Below are 18647 nucleotides of genomic sequence, written 5' to 3'. Positions count from 1 at the left end.
ATCTTTCTCATTATTAATAATTTATGTGAAAAAAATAAAATGAATCGGCAACCTACACATGGGTATAAATCAAACTTCATTCAAACTCAGTTTATTTCTAATGTAGTCATTTTTTATTAAAAGTATTTTTTCTGTTATATTTTTGCTTTTATTTTATTTCCCGGGATTGGAATCCCTAAGTATGACTGATACAAATTATCATAAAAAACTATAGTAATTGATTTTATACTCACAGTGTCATAGTATTTATATTAATACATATTGCCTGACCTAGTAGTTTGAAGTATTTATGTACTTACATAATGATTTTTTTTTATAAAGTGCAAGTAACTACTTGTAAAGTGGAAGATGATAGTGATATTGACCTAAACAAAATTTTCATTATCGTAATAACTTTTTTATATTATATAATTGTAATATTAAAACGTAATATCTGGCTTCTCTATTGGCTTTTAAATAATATTTTATGTAATGACATTATCGTAAATAGACTGATAAATTTATAAATTCTTAAAATCACTTATAAAAAATGAGGGAGTTTACAAAACACACTGGTGATATAAAAAAAAGAGTTTCGAGATATGGCATAGTTCTAGATATACAGCGACAACTAAAGCTGTATGAAATAATTAGAGAAAAAAATGTTTACCACACGCAAACTAGATTAACTTACTGCGACTCAATAGAGTTGTTCAAATTCAAATTTTAATCTCACAAAAATATAAATATAATTATTAATTTATCCATTTAACTTAAAATAGAACATTGTTTATTAAAATTGGTAAGTTTTAACCTTTTAGAAAAAATACGCTAAATTAATTTATTTTTAGAGTTTTATCTACTAGTATTAAATACATAAAATTTGGTGGTGAATTGATAACGGTGAGATGTGAGTTTGAATCTGAACAACTCAATTTACCCACTTATAAATAGAAAGGTTGTAAATTTTTTATGACGCAATATGCATACTGACATTATTAAATTTCGTGTTAAGGTTGATAATTTTCATAAGCAATCATTCAATTGAATACTTTCTGATAAAAAAATGAGACTAGTTACATATAATTATTGATTATCAAGTTAATTTTTATAAGCTCCTGAATAAATGGTAAATTTATTCATTTTGTTAAATAATAATAACCAATGAACGTTATTACACCGTTAAATTTGATTAAACTGTGGTTTTTATAGAGAATAAAATGTAAGAATGAATCAAAATTATTTTTTATGTAATTAGTACTAGAACTCTAAAATATTTAATTAAAGTGATTAAAGTCAAATTTTGTGAATTATTCATTGAATTAAAAAAGTTTTATTATAGAACTATACAATCTTCCAAAGCGTATACAATTCACAAACTTAGTTTTTATTTTGACGCCTATAATGGCCAAATGGTGACGCATCAGGTTTGTAGCATCGTTAGTCTTGGTTCATTGAGTCATAAGTGGTTGGCAGTTTTTCAATGTGTGTTTGGACCCAGAGTATGGATCTAATAGGTAGAACAAATGGCAAACATCACTTTTTTGTAAAAAAAAAAAACCTGTTAATACAACCGTCACTTTGTGGAGGTCTATATTATTATGTTCTAATTAAAATCAAACATGGTAAAAAAAAAATATTTTTATTTACATGCACGGGATAATTTTCACTAACTAGTTGTATTCGTTAATTTTTCATGGATATGTATTTGTAGTATCGATTTATGTAAGTATGCATATGGTAAAATTAGCGATGTATGTACTTTTAAGATTTGTATTCTCTTTATGAAGGTTTTAAATTTTCTACTGGTCCGCAAATAATATATTATAAATAATAAAACTAAATATTGCTTCCTCAAATTTCAGAGATTCTATTATTGACAATTTATTTACTGATCAGTTAATGATTATTTCAATTCATAATAAAATTTTCATGTTACATTTTTTTTGTACTTGCAATCAGTCTGTTATTATAAACATATTATATATTATGTTAAAAACTATTTACGTAAATAATTTATGCGTCAGCGGTTTGATAAATATTTTTCCAATTTTCACCCGTCCACAAGTGTAAAATCTAAATGATAATAATAATATGACTTGCGATGCATTGATTGTTTAAAAATATGTCCAGTATTTTAAAATTTCATTGAAAAGTGAAAATAAGTATCAAAAAATGATTTATTTTTAAAATTTAAAATGAAAGTAAATTGAATATGTAATTGAGATCAAGTTATTGTTTTATACGGCGAATCCAAACCATAATCAAATTGAACAGCAATTCTAATAATTAATATTGTATGAATGTGGTTAGATTTAGTAAAAAGTATTAATTATTAAGCGTATGTGTTCCGTAGTGTTTTTATTGTTTTTACATGTTTAATCAGGTGTCTAAACCTTTATTTCAGACCAGATAAATCGTTAATCAATTACTTCAATAAAAAAATGTACTTAACGAATTAAATATACATATTTTATTTGTATCTCGAATTAAATAGAAGATACAAAAAAAAACTTTCCTTGAAATTATTTATGATTTTCTATTTCATTTATGGATTTTCTTAAAAAAGTGACAAAATAAAATTATTTTAAATACTTTTAATCTATAAGACATCAGTGATGTATTAAATAAACTACAGATGTTTTTTTTAATTGGCTCTATAATCTGATCTAGGATCTTGGTCGCCTCTTAATGAGGTTTTTTTAGAACATTTTTTAAAAGACATGTTTATTTAACCACTTGCTCAAATTATTGGGTAAATACACTGCGATGCCATATATTGAAAATATCATCAAATTGTTCCAGACCCGGAATTCAAACCCGAGATGCACGACTTTATATAAGTTGAAATATAAACGCTCAGCCAGCGCATGTATAATGGAAAATATCCAACAATTTTATCGACGGTGAACAAAAAAAATGTTATTGATCAATTATTTATAGAAAGATTGCGTTTCAAATCATAGACTCATTTGCTAACAAGCGTTTCCTGTCATAAGCTTTAAAATGAATATTTTTTCTTCTCAACTGAATCAACATACTGTTTTCTGAAATTAAATGTTGAACCTCAAGTTGTAAAATGAGTATATATACAGAAAACAGTTTTAAATTATATTAAGCAGCGGAACAGGGAGTATTGTACGATGATTTAATGAACATATTTATTTAAAAAAAAAAAATCTGTTTATAATTTTAGCAATTATACGATTTAGCATTAAATAAGTGACATACTCTAATATGCATGTTTTTTTGTCAAAACAAAATAATAGAGCGATAATCCTCATCAGAATTTCTTCAATCATAACTATATCATTAGACTCTGTTATGATTTATTAATTGCGACAATATCTCTTATAATATATTATTATGTACTGCATTTGTATAAATTGAAAGAATAATACATGAAACCTCACTTACTCACCAAGTCCGGCACGCGACGGACTATTATCGTCACGACTCCTTCACTTGACATAGTCAATCGTCATTCCAGTCAAACCATGCATCTCAGTTCAGTCATATATAGCAATCTATTAATTATATCGATCTCACCAGTACATCATTACTCGCGATTGCTACCTCGCGCTGTCAACCCTATCACGTTTATTAAAGTACTTTGTATTCTTGTATCGATCAATAAACTCTCCTCTTAGCATCCACGCAACAACTACCTTCTATGTCCTCCTCCACATCACAAACCGCCAAATACTCACTAATATATCACTTTTATTCTGTTTTCCTAAATAATATTAAATTTCTTTATTATTATTGACCATTGAAATAAAACGGTCCAATTATTAAAACCACGTATGGAAAGGTTGTCTACTTCTTTATTTTATAATATCCTATATCATACAATAATGATAAATTAATCGTCGTTTGTGCAATAACATAATGTGTCTTAGACGTTTAACTGTTATAAAATCTATCAACTTCAATTATTGTAATAAACGATTGATGTAATAGTAATACCTTGATATAGTTTCTTTTTAGCATGAAAATTATTTGTGGACGTTTTTATAATTTTTTGACTAAAATAATCGTAGGTACGATAATGAATTTTATTTATTCATTGTAATGAAATATTAGTAATGTTAAATAAAATATTAATATCTCTATTATTGTAATGAAAATCAATAGAAAATATCTTTTAAGAATATATTTTGCATAATAAAGAATATGGGTTTTATTAAATATTTTACTCTAAAAACTGAATCTCTTTGAATGAAAAATATTGAGATGGGTTTTTAAAGCCATATGCGACGAAGATAGTTTGTGGCACGGTAGGCACCTAATCGAAGAACTATTTACACGTGATGTGTACTGATCCGCCTGTTACCTCACACGTAAAAGTGAGGTGTCTCAAGGATGGAAGGCAGCCAACTATTCAAAAGCCTCCTATTCGATAAACAGGAATATAAAAGAAGGGTTGGAAGTACTAGGCAGAAGTGGTTAGACTATGTAGAATGATACACAACATTTAATATAATATAACATTTTTGGTGAGGTAAGGAATATCTGGACTTAGACCAGTCTTAAAACGTAACACAATATCTTGGAGAACCAATTGGAGACAACCGGCGCCAGTCTGGCGCCGCTGTAACAGGGTGCAGGACATGGTGAAAATCAAACATTTTTAATCAAATTTTGATTGTTCAAAAGTTGAAATTACTTAATAATAGACGTAACTATACTACTCATTCAATTCAATTTCAATTTATTTGTTTTACATATTGTGGACATTACAAATTATAAGTTTAGTGCTCATTTAGTGCTAACACCGCGACTCACGCGTTTGGAGTAGTTAGCCATTAGATATAATTAACGTTGTATTTAAATGTGGTAGGTAATTAAAAGGTTAGCTGTGATTGTGTTAACACAATTTAATGGTGTTAGTTATAGAGTCCGATATATTTTTTAAAGAATTAATTGATTTAAAAAATCTATTTTTTATTTTAATTTGTCAAAATAATGATTTATTTGAATTAAATGAATAATAAATGAGTTATATAATATATTGTAGTAATTAGTGTGCCCTTTTAAGTGATCTTTAAAAAATAGCCCTGTCTGAAATGGACTGCTGAAAGTTCACCATGTTTAAGCCTCAGCAAAAAAATGCTGAAAGCAAGTGACAGTACTTGTCAAAACAATACACAAATAATTGTACGACTATTCATAATGAACCCATATCTCATCAAAAACTGTATTTTTTGATGATGAGGAAATAATGAAATCAATGAATTTAAAAAAAATTCATATAATAAATACCGTTTTCTAAAATACTAGCAATCATTAAAGTAAATAATAAAAATATAAACATTAGTGTTAATGTTAATTAACTTTACTATCACACAACTTAATATTGGTTTTGTTTCAATAAAATGATTTAAAAAACAATATTTCTGCTTATTTAAATAATAGTATTTTTCACAAATATAAAGAAATCGTGGACTTTTTGAAGAGTCAAAGTCATTTTACAGTCCATTAAATTTCACCAGCGGTAATCTACATCTCAAGAATAATAGAATGCATTGTATAAAATAACATTGTAAAATCTTAAATTCAATAAAACGGTATTAAATTATTTATATTTTTGTAATTCTGCTACAGTTATGTTTGCTTAGATTTACGCAAAACACTATAACAATCATTCTCAGTGTTCTATTACAATATTTTTCTTACATAATCGTATTAGAAGTTTATTACGTCAAATTTTCAATAGAAACATATCATCATTATTATAACCCGGGTCGACGTACTGCTAGATCAATGCTTTTGTTCTGCTTCCACCATTATTGTTATTACGTAGTACATAATATTATATTACTAAGTTAATAATTTTACTAATCCTGCAGATTGCGACTTGAGTTTTAAATATGATTAAATAAATATTTCACTTCAACAATATTGAACATACATAATTCTGAAAACACTCAAGAGAAAATATAGCCAATAGAATTTTTTTTTTAATAAAGACACCCGGCAGGAATCGAACCTGCGTATTTTGGGTATCGCGCCGTGTGAATTACCACTATGCTACGATTGCCATGCTTAATTGCGACAAATTTGAACAATTGGCCTTATTAATACCTGCTCATAAGCGTTCTCCAAATTGAGTTACGCACGGCAGTCGTAATATAGTGGTAATGCACAGGGCGCGATACCCAAGATACGTACGTTCGATTCCTGCCGGGTGTCTTTATTAAAAAAAAATCTATTGGTTATATTTTCTCATGAGTGTTTTCAGAATTATGTATGTTTAATAATTAAAATGGTACGTTCTTAAAATCTTGTGAATTATTCGTTGAATAAAAGAAATAGTTAATTCAATAATATTGAATTACCCTTTTTTGTAACGATTGGTTACTTTTTTATTACTACTTCACCCTGTCACGCTACAATGTTAGAAAGCTCGCGCCACTTCCTTCGATACATCACCACGTTTAGCGTCTCATAGCGCGTATATCGTCTTTGTAATACCGCAGCAAGAAGTAAGCGAAAGGTAGAGGTAGGCTGATAAGATCCGCCATAAATAGTGTACATTAAACTTTGTTATTCATATAAATTAGTGTTTATTGATCTAATACTACAATTTACATAATATGGTATTGGTGAGTTTTTAAAAATCAATTAAGCCCTGCCTAACCAAACCATAATAGTTTTGGTATATTTTTGGCAATACGACAAAATTGTGCACACTTTTTCATGTATACTTATTTGTTTTCGTTGGATTAAGAATACATATTACACAATATATAGTTGGGTATTTTTTTTTTAATTCATTAAGCTTTGTATTCTATAAAATATTCAAAGTTATGTATGACTATTTTTCATAAATTTAGATATTTTATACATATACGAGTATTTTTTTTACTATTATCTATTATGACTTGGTTTTCGCAGGGTTCAATTGAATATTAAAAACTAATCAAGATTATCTGTAAATTGTAGTCTTATTTCAATGAAAATAAATATATATGACTGACAAAGTTTAGTGTGGACTATTTATGGCGGATCTTAACAGTCAACCTCCACCCTTCGCATTGGCAGCATGTGAGGGAGGGTCGGCCATGTTGAAAGAATTCTTGAGAGTCGCACTCTCTAACGACAGCCGGAATACGTGCCCCAACAACGTAAAGCGTCTTCTCGCGATTACTGCAATCACCAAGGGTTGCCGTGACCAACCACCTGGTACCAATGCACCCCTAAGATTCGGCGGAGACATTGATTCTCAAAAGTCGAAAATCGAGACCTTTGAGATTCATGTCTCACATCCATACGGGAACACATGTAGCGTCGAAGCGTTGAATAAACAACATTTGGTCGTCACAGAATACATCTATGACCTCATGGAAAAAAAAAACATAAACGTTTAGATATATCATATAATATATAGCTTGGAATATCTACATCAGGAACATACCTATTATATACATATTTCATAAAAAATAATGATACCTACAGAACGCGATTCGTTTCCGCATCCCATTGGATTCAAACCATCGTACTTTATTTCTTAAGGCTTAGAGTTACATATTAGAAAGAAAAGCATTGATTTATGACGTAATTTTTGTATATTGTATATGATTATTAATGTCAAAATTGTTAAGATGACTGATGGACATTACTTTTTTAATATCTTCTTCTTCTTATTGTGCCATCCCTTAGCGGAGGTTGGTCACTATCAAGGCGATCTTAGATTTGTCATCTACTACCCGGAATGGTTCAGTGGGGCTACACTCGTACCAATCACGGAGGTTCTTAAGCCGAGAAGCGGCGCCGTCTTCTGCTACGCTTATCATTGATCTTTCCTTGAATGACAAGTTGGGGTATGCTGTACTTTTGTCCTCTCATAATGTGGCCGAGGTAATGTAGTTTCCTGGTTTTGATACTACGCAGAACTTCTCGGTCCTTCCCCATTCGATTGAGAACTTCAACATTTGTCACCCAAGAAAAAGAGAGTCCAAAAAATTTTCAAGATGCGTCTATACAGCCAAATCTCGAAAGCTTTAAATCTCCGTGACATCTCTTGGTTTAGCTAATGGTATAAAACTGGTATTCCTTACCATATAAAAGAATAATTATTGACAGAACATAACAACGTACCATACGCAGTCTCAGACCTAGGTTAAGGTTTCGATTGCTAAGGAGGCGTCTCATTTTGAGAAAGGCACTCCTTGCGATCTCAATTCTAGTTTTTATTTCCTGAGACTGGTCCCATTTGACACGTTCAATTGGTTTGCTGTTAATGACAAAATTTGTTTTGGTGTCTGGTGTCGCTATTTTTGATACTAGTAAGAGTTTTGTTTTTTTTTATGTTCATTTTAATTATAATCATGATATATTATATTATCAAGGTATTAGAAAAACCTTTTGATATTGACTCCAAATTAGATCAATTAGAAATGAGCAAATCGTGAAATCATAGAATCCTAAAAGGATTAGATAAGTAAAATTATATATGAAAATCTCTGTTTTCTTTTATTCACGTTGCTGTCAGGAAATGGCCAGGGCCGTGGGAGGTAAAATAATGGCCCAGTATAAATCATGCGGTCCATTATGATCGTTGGGATTCAGACGAAAAGGAATTATCATTTTCATTATTATCTCCGAGTCATTCATCGGAGTAGGACGTCACGGTCGGCTGGCGCATCATGCCCGATCCGGATTATAAGAAACGATCGCCGCTAGAATGCAATCGAGAAATAATTGTGATTTTTTTTGTGTACATCGGCCATTGCTGCAGAAATAAATGGTTTGTCTTTCTTTCGCCGGAGAGAATAACACTCTGGACTTTTTGCCAAAAGTTCGCTAAAACACGATTTAGTTTCAATTGAAATACCAACAAAAGATAGAAATAGAAAATTCAAAGTCTTTCGTGAAATTTTAGTTCTTTTAATATTTATTACCTGTAGATATATCAAAATGAATGAATAAAATGCATCATATAGCCATATACTGCAAGTACTAGATTTTTAAAAAATTTTAGTTTTAATATTTGTTTCTATTTTTCTAACAACACAACATGTCATAAAGCCCGATTACATCAGTGTAATTTATTTATTTAAGAAAACAAAACATTGTGGATATAACAAATCTAAATTCAAGACGTACACAATATGAGATTTACATTATAACAAATATTACCCTCACAAGAGAGAAAAGGAGAATATATAAAATAAAAATATTAATAAATAAAATATAAATATACTTAAGTACAATTTTATATAGAAAAATATCTTTTTTTGAAAACGAAGTCACTCAAAATTATAAATATATTAAAATACCAAAGGTGCGTTTGAATAATGATAAGCCTTTATCCATTTATCATTATCGTATATATATATATTGTGGATATACGTGGATATTATACGACTAGCTAAGCTGTGGAGGCCATAGTGGTTAAACAATCGTGTATTAATTTAGTGGTAAAACAAGGATTTTTAGCATGGGTAAGACAATAAAGCTTCAAAATTATATAAATAGATTATATACAACGTTTAAGGAATGTCCATGATTATGCTCTGAAAATACCATAAAATCTCCATTTTGACCAATGTGGCGCATGTTATTTTTTTGTGGCTGTGTCCAATCCTAATAAGATCATCAGTTTTTTTTTATTTCTACGAGAAATAGATGTTAACTACTTGCTCAACCTATTATGTCCAAACTCTGACTCCAAATACAAATTGAAAAATAGTATGTGTATTTGCCAGACCCAATGTTCGAACCTGGTACCCACAACATTATAAACTATTAGCCGCTCGACCATCGTGGGCAGTGACGTCCCGTGGGGGTAGGCATATTGAGCGTCGCTTGGGGGCGGCAGGTACTCGAAGGGCGGCAAATCATGCGGTTAGTCTGATATTTTGCTAGTAATGTATCCATACAACACATTTCTTAGATATTAGACTCATGAAACGATGATAAAAATAATGTATAAAAAAATGAGTTGGCATTTTGGCGCTGCCTATGGGCGGCATTTTATCTAGGGACGTCACTGATCGTGGGACCGTTAAACAATGATGATATGCTAATTTTGTAATTTTAATATTATATGTCCTTTTAGTAGGTTATGTAAGTAAAATGATAAGTACCTAGTTTATGTTTGTAATAACATAATTTTAATAAAATAAATAGAATAATATTACTTTTATTTTTAACAGACTATTAACGCACGCCTCTGACATCATTTTAGAGATAAATTGATAGATTTTCCATTATTTCAAGAAAAATTCATTTGGTATTTTTATATAGACAGACTAACCGTTATTTGCAATAGACAACTGCATTTTTTGAATTAAATTGATAAACGGATTCACCGCAAAGGAGAAAATAATATTAATGTCTGTATTTATTACGTAATTTTTATTATACGTATACTTTTAATCGAGGTCTTTTAAAAATAATAAACAAACTACGTTTAATATTTTAAAAGTTATTTTGAAAAGTCTTTAATTCCACAAAAAGGTGGTTGTAACTAGAAAATCATTTTATGATCATATCTTAAAAAATAATTAGTTTATATTTTTAGTCCATGCTTACTCGCCAGTCATATTGCATCGTTACAGGTCATGCTTGTATCCCGTACCTTATAGCGCCTATACACGTGCATAGATTTATTTGCAGCAATAGTGTTTATTTTAAACTATCGCGATAATAACTGTTTACACGTAAAAGTGCTGACTATTTCGCCAATCTCATTCTTCAAGAGTAAACGAAACGCAATGTTGTCGATTTATAGTACTATTTTACGGGTAGTGAAAATCAGTTAACCTCAAAATGAGTCTCTGCGCGGTATAGTTCGTTTTTTTACCGGCAGGTTTGCCACCATCGTTCTACTGTGCAGGCGCAGATATCAAACAATCCCAACTGTCGCGTGAACATTCAGAAGCTTCTGAACTTTTTTGATTCATGCACGCAATCTTACAACTTGCATGATAATACATGTTTATATGTGCATTTTTTGTTATGGCCGCAATAACACGTACTGTCAGCAGTAAATCCATGCACGTGTAAACGGTTAAAAGCTATGCTATAATTGTTTATATGCTTTTGATGCTGAATTTTAGTTAGCTTAAAGAAAATATGCCAGACTGAGACTCAATTGAAGCATCCGCAGTGGTTAAGTTAAGATCTTATGTAAATTTAACAAATGGTTGCATAATTCAATTTTTATTTCCTTGTCACCCACTATCTGCTATACGTTTTCAAAGCTCAGTATAAGGTTCTCTAAATTGCTACCGGAAAGTAACACTGCCAAAACGTTAAACAGGCGGCATTTCATTCTACTGAGCTTTTTACATACGAATATTTGAACAAAATATATTAAGTGTTCATTTCCTTATCTAATTGAAGTATTGAAAATGATTGAAATATAATATTATATTTTTTATCTAAATCATAATAATCTTTTTATAAAGTTTTAGAATAAAATATAGCCATTTCACAATGAGAATTTATAAATATGTAGATACATACAATATTTTGGCAAAATGTTATATTAACTCTAGACAACCGTTTAGTTTTTAAAGAATTTTACGGAAGTGATCTCGCAGCAAGAGCGTTTTTCCAGACATCCGATATTCTGTTGTAATACCTACAGAATATAACGGAGCTGCATTATTAAAGAATAATGCTTCATTTATAATAAACACTCTAGTCAAAAGTTACGTAAAACAATTTACAAAAAACCGATAATCAAAGAAAACTAGATCAAATAATATTTGATACAATAATTTTTGGGATATGTTATAACACCAAGGTAATTATATTATGCTCAATGCAGAATTGCGGTAGGTAATTGATGGTTTTTTTCTATTCAAAAGTATGTCTTTGATAACGTAATTACTGTAAACAAGACCGTATATTTTAAAACAAAAGTTTTATGCAAATACATTATTACTTACCTTTTTACTACGTCTTACTTAGCGAATAAATTAATAGAGAATAAACGAGTGATTTTGCAACCAAATAAATATTTTAAATCAATACATACTTTGATAAGTTTTTAAATATTTATCAGGAAATGTAATCTAGATAATATTTTTCTATGCGTATTAATACCTAGGTACAGATAATAATTATTTGTTAATCTCTATGACTTGTAAAATTTACAGTATAGTATTTAGAGTTATATTATATCTGTTGTATTCAACTAATAATATTATGTAATAAGAGTGAAATTATTATTTTTAGTTAACAATGTTTGAACTTATAATTATTTTGTGTATTTTTTTTATTAAACAATCGATTATTTATATTATTATTATTATTAAAATAATCTGGATTGTCTAACTCTAAATGATAGATATTACAAAACTAACGTATCTCAAAATTGTCAATTTTACGTTTGTCATGAATTAATCAAAAACACAGTACTATATGACTAAATTACATAAATGACGATAACTATTAAGAAAGTTATAGAAAATGTCTCTAAGTTATTCTAAATATTTACATTTATGGTATTTAATAGCTAAAATAAAGTCTCCCTGTAATTAATAACAATCAATACCTATTCACAAATAAGAATACAAATACAAATATAAATAATTACTAGATAAATAGAACTTTTTATATACAACGTTTTTAAATTTTCTGTTGAATCATATAAACTTGACTTGACTAGCTTAAATGATCAAAAAAATTGTACTTGATAGAAATACTGAATAATTAAATGTCATTCCATATTGATTTTTATAGTAACGCACGTATATATTACTAATAATTTAGTTGCTAGGACCCCCTATCAAACAATAATGGTATCGAAATAACTTTTCATACAAAACGGAATTAACTAAAAATGAATTCAATTCTACTTAAAGATGGCTAAAAGGATTTAAAAATGCATTGGCATCGTGTTCTGATATATTCTAAAAGTTTCAAATGTCTAGCTAGTCGGGAAGTTAATTAAAAATCGATTGCAAGATTTGTACCGGATAAACAACCACCGGACAAATAAGAATACGACCTAAGAAAATCGTTGTAAAATACACGTATTATTTGTGGATACACGAATAACAATCAATCTAAAAAATAAGTCATTCTAGAGATATATTGGTGACATGCCTCTAAAAAGAATACAGTGAATACTTAACTCGATATTGAAATGTAGAATATCCTGGACCGACTGGTAGTTTTGGGTAACCTCCAAAAAAGGTGAAACAGGGGTACTTACTGGTGGTATCTTTCACTCTGCCCTGAGAGAAGCAGAGGATTGAAAGCAATGGACCGTCTTCATTGCTCAAAAGATGACAACATTCCAAGGTGGTCATGATTAATAGCTACAAGGAAACGACTAAGAAGAGAGAATTGTAACTAAGAAAATTAGTATTAATTATATTTGGTATAATTAAGGTATATTTGGTAATCTGGAAGGTTTATTTGTAAATATATTTTACGCGACAAGCAAATGAATATGTACTGTAATCCCAGCTTATCCAAGATTTTATCTAGGATTTATCTAATATATATATATATGTAATTATAATGCTTTGCCTTGTAAATTTTTTGTTGCGTTTAGGTAACAAAATAACTTTTGCTCCAAATCGAAGGGTACTTATCTTTGCATTACAGATGTATTTAAACATGTTTATTTAGAAGAATTATGTATTAGACTTAATGATAAGGTGCTCGTTATATATTTTTTCTGGATGCCTGTATTTTACTATCGAGGTTTATTTAAGGACTTTGGCATGCAAACTACTCTACTTGATGCTAAGTCAAAGGAAGTTTTTTTCGGCTGAGAAAAATTCCTTATTGAAAACAAATTGTCTTCCTAGGTCTAGCACGATTTGGTGCCGGGACAATTGGGCACCACACAATCGAATGATTTGAAAATAGATAGACGTTTGTGAATTATAGGTGATTAAAAATATGTTTTGTATTATTATTTATATTTAAATTATTATTTCATACTTGGTTAGAATTAAAATATGTACACGTACATAATGATTTAATTGTGCATATGTTCAAGATCCAATGAAAAGAGAGTTCTTCTATTTTTATAATATAAAACCTCAGGCATGATAAATATCAACCCGCAATAAAAACATGATGTTAAGAGCAGAATTAATTAAAACTACTAAGTAGTAGATAGAACCTAATAAAAATTCCTCGTCTATTTTCTCTATAAGATCGTAACGAATGTCTATTATATTTCATTCGATAGTACGGTGCCCAATTGTCCTGGTGTCAAGTTGTCCTATTCCCGTCTTCCCGCGTCGGGTATTGCTAATTTAAATTCAGCCAGGATTTATAAAAACATCTTGTAAAAACCTTGGAAAATTCTTTGCAGCGCAAAGTAGTGGCTCATTATTTATAATATATTGATTAGGAAAAATCTAAATTAGACGAAGAGATTAAAATAATTTTATCTAAAGTTTACCTTTTAGTATACTTCTATATTGTGTTGTCAGTCATTTTTTATTATTTAACAAAATGATGCGAACCCTTTGTGCACTTTTTGTTGAGTTACGGCATCAATTTGATTAAATCACGCCAACTAAAGCAACCAAATATGCGTGAAAATTGAGCGATTCGTCGAACAAATATTATCATTGGCGTTTTGTTAAAAAGTAGACCGGGTCTGATGGTTAGTGAAGTGCGTGCTTGCCAAGTTTATTTCAAAATGCAACAGTTTTATTTTTCCCTCAACACAAACTTGTATAATATTGTATTCAATTTGCATAAGAGCTGATATTCGATCATATAACTAATTTGTGTTTTATAATAGAACACTTTTACTATTTCTTTAAATTATTCTTTACCAAGTAAGTGTTTTTTTGGCGGATGCAATTTATTTTTAAGCCTACATGTATTTAATATATTGTTTGCATACAATCAATGTGATGTGATAGAAAAGATGCAGCTCCATATTTTATGGAATTCAGCGTTGCTACATATAAATTTAAAAAAATAGAGGTAATTATGTCGCAAATGCCCGCATGAGCTTTTATAATTTATTTTTTAATGTATGTAGACAATTATATTAAATACATTTTTTCTGTCGGCGCAGATGCTTTTCGATCCAATAATTTTTAACTTAAAATGTTCATACATTTCCATAGATCATTATCACACACTAAAATTATATTAGGTTGGGGTAGGCTAGGTTAGGTTAAGTTATGTTAGATTAGGTTGGGTTTGGTCTAATAAGAAAGTTATAAAAACTCATGCGGGCATCTGCGGCACATTCACCAAAATAGGAATTAATGATTCCACCTTAATTCTAAGATTCCACATAGTTTGATAATAATCAAGACGGGGTCAATCTCAAGTTATCGTCAACTGAGTTTGTCATGCTAAGCCCAGTAAACTGTTTCACTTGATTACTCCAGCGCACCGATGCTCTTCCTCTCTCTACTTGGTCTGTGTTGGAGACTACTCAAAAAGTTTCTCCAGGTTATCTGGTCCGCGCATAATATCCACATATCTACAAAAAATATGCAATGCGTTTCAGTCGTCATATTGTCGAGAGTTATTCCTTTATATGGAGTATTTTAATGGTATAAAAGCATCCATTATCTTCTACTATCTTGCTATGACTGCATGCATACTGTCCAAAAATGTTGAGAACAGTAAAGTTATGAGCGTTTGCTCATATAGGCACAATTTTCATCGAAATTTAGAGTCCTCGATCTTTCCAAATACTGTTAAGACGTGTTGTCGCATTTTTCGCAATCTGTTTACGTCTTTTTACATTGCTTCACATCCGCTTTTCCACTAATAATAATTAATCCCATATATACAAACTCTCCTACTATTTCTAGATTTCAGAGTATAAGTACTTGCTGCGGGTAGAAGGTTATCCCGGTAAATAACCATTTTATATATTATTTTGATTACAAAGAATATAGTCAATGTATTATTGGTTTATTATGTGCACATAAACAAAAAACAATACTCTCTATGATCTCTAACATTTGTAAATATTGATATTCATTTACCACTACCTCCCGTTGTTGAGAATATAATAAATAAAATCTAGACAAAATATTGCTTACGGGCTTACAAACATTATTTTCAAAATATTACTTTTGTCGATGATTCATTGATTCTACATAGTTACAATATACAAAGCTGGATTTTTTATTTAACTTAAAAAATATTATTTAATTATTCATTTTATAAATAAAACCGGATGGTAACAGAATCAGAATAGTTTTTCTACAATATTACATAATGCTAATGAACTCCATAAAAAATTTGAAAAAACTAATTTCATGATTAGCAAGAATAATGCTTCATTATTTTAAATCTGTATTTTTTATATAATTTTTATTTATTATCACAAACGATTACTTGATGGATGTTTTGTAAAATCTAATAACTAGGAATTGCCATATTATGTTTCTTTTTCTTCTTTCTTTTTCGGGTGGATTTGTTTGTATGAATATAATATTGCCAGAGGATACAATTAAATGAGACTTCCTTATTTTCGAATATATTATTACATAAAGAGCACAATGTAAGTAAATTGCCAATTATAAACTATTATGACTTTAGCAAAGCTTAAGAAGATGTAAATAAAAAGATTTCTACTATTATAAAAATCGTTGTTTTTAAATTGAATTAAAAAATACTATAAAATATCCGGTACTGTTCGGTTATTAGGAATACAGAGGCAAACACATTTTAAAAATAGCCGATATACTGGATTATTTGTGAAGTTAACCTAACCTAACCTAACCTAACCTAACCTAACCTAACCTAAACTAACCCAAACTAACAAATAATCCAGTATATCGGCTATTTTCAAAATGTATTTGCCGCTGTATTCCTGATAACCGAACAGTACCAAATATCCTATACACTGTTGAATGAACTTATCAAACATTTTAATGATAAATTAAATATAAAAAAAAACAATAAAAATAAATATGAACTGTTGAATCAACTCTCATTTTATAAGACGTTTTTAAAATTGTAATTGAGTAATAACTATGAAATTAATATATATATATATATATAGTTTTTTTCTTCTTATTGATAAACTTTTTGGTAAATATCACTCCCCTCCATTTTGGTAAGAGAAAATTTCTCAACTGTCACTTTGTGTTTTTTTTTCGTCTGGATTCGGGATGGAAGGTGGATAATTAAGGCACCGGAATTATGATGGAAGACGACGAGTTTATTTACGAGGGTGGGTCAATAAGTCCTTAGAAAAGCCGACAGGTGGCGCGACTAGTACTGTAAGCGGTTTGTTTTCATGCAGCGGCACTACCGATTCAGTATGCTGCGAAGTTTCAATCAGATTGGTCGGGTTGTTGTTTTTTATTTTCGTACATTTAAAAAAAAAATTTGCTTGTTTACAAAAATGGAGAAAATTGAGTTTAGAGCTGTTACTAAACATTTTAATATAAAAGGGTTAACAGCAAAAGAAATAAAAAATGAGTTGGATTTAGTTCACGGCATATCTGCTCCTTCACTTGCAACTATTTATAACTGGTTAAATGAATTTAAACGTGGTCGTACATCAACAAAGGATGAACCACGCTCAGGACGTCCTGTAGAGGTGACTACACCAGAAATGATCAATAAAATCCACGATATGGCGTTAAGTGACCGAAGATTAAAGTTGAGTGAGATAATTGAGGTTACAGGGATCTCAAAAGGTAGCGTCATTTCTATTTTACATGACAAATTGGGCATGAAAAAAGTTTCTGCAAGATGGGTGCCGCGTTTGCTCACAGTCGACAATAAACGCAATAGGGTGGTGGCCTCTAAAGCCCTGTTGTCGCTCATGCAACGCAATCCGGATGAATTTTTTCGTCGCTTTGTGACTGTAGATGAAACATGGATACACCACTATACTCCCGAGACGAAAGAACAGTCAAAGCAGTGGATTGCGAAAGGCGAACCATGTCCAAAGAAGGCGAAAACCGTAAAATCAGCTGGTAAGGTTATGGCTACTGTATTTTGGGATGCACGTGGAATTATTTTCGTTGACTATTTGGAAAAAGGAAAAACAATAACAGGGGATTATTATGCATCTTTATTGGACCAGCTAAAAAACGAAATTGAAGAAAAACGGCCTCATTTAAACAGGAAAAAAATCCTCTTTCATCAGGACAATGCCCGTGTTCACACATGTTTACGATCAATGGCTAAAATTGAAGAATTGAAGTTCGAATTGGTCGACCACCCACCGTATTCGCCAGATTTAGCCCCCAGTGACTTTTTCCTTTTCCCAAACTTAAAAAAATGGCTAAGTGGACAACGTTTTTTTTCAAATGAAGAAGTCATCGATCGGACAAATGCTTATTTTGAGGACCTTCCGAAAACTTATTTTTCTGACGGTTTAAAAAAATTGAGAAACGTCTAACCAAGTGTATTGAGCTCCAAGGAGATTATGTTGAGAAATAAAAAAAAATACAAAAATAAAAACTGTTTTAATGCTTTTTTCTAAGGAATTATTGACCCACCCTCGTACTTTATTATACTATATGGTTACATTTTTAATAATTTAATTCTACGCAGGGCGAAATGTACGCGTTCGCGATTTTGCTGCTTGTCGCGATCTCCGCGCCATCTTGAAAAATCATTCCCAACGGTTTTTTTTCTTGGGCGACGTTGCATATCTCCAACGGTCAAAGACAATGTTGCCGGCCGACTTTTAACATTATTTATTTTCGTAATCAGCGCTTTATTATTTGTTGGCTTTGATA

The 18647-nt window shown here is 30.1% G+C and overlaps 1 protein-coding gene across 1 annotated transcript in view; it reads right to left on the bottom strand.

Annotated features, from left to right (window-relative positions):
- Nucleotides 1-13253, bottom strand: part of LOC147065690 (uncharacterized) — a 31645-nt gene extending 18392 nt beyond the window's left edge. The window contains exon 1 of the mRNA XM_085957279.1: nt 13157-13253. Coding sequence (XP_085813405.1) covers nt 13157-13253 — 97 coding nt within the window. The remainder of the gene's footprint in view (nt 1-13156) is intronic.
- Between the last annotated feature and the right edge of the window lie 5394 nt (nt 13254-18647).

Source organism: Rhyacophila brunnea, unplaced genomic scaffold (genome assembly GCF_057557595.1).
Source record: "Rhyacophila brunnea isolate RB1 unplaced genomic scaffold, BYU_Rbru_1.0 scaffold_6, whole genome shotgun sequence".
Taxonomy (NCBI): domain Eukaryota; kingdom Metazoa; phylum Arthropoda; class Insecta; order Trichoptera; family Rhyacophilidae; genus Rhyacophila; species Rhyacophila brunnea.
The sequence above is the reverse complement of the archived record's forward strand: the minus strand, read 5'-3'. Positions and strand labels throughout refer to the sequence as shown.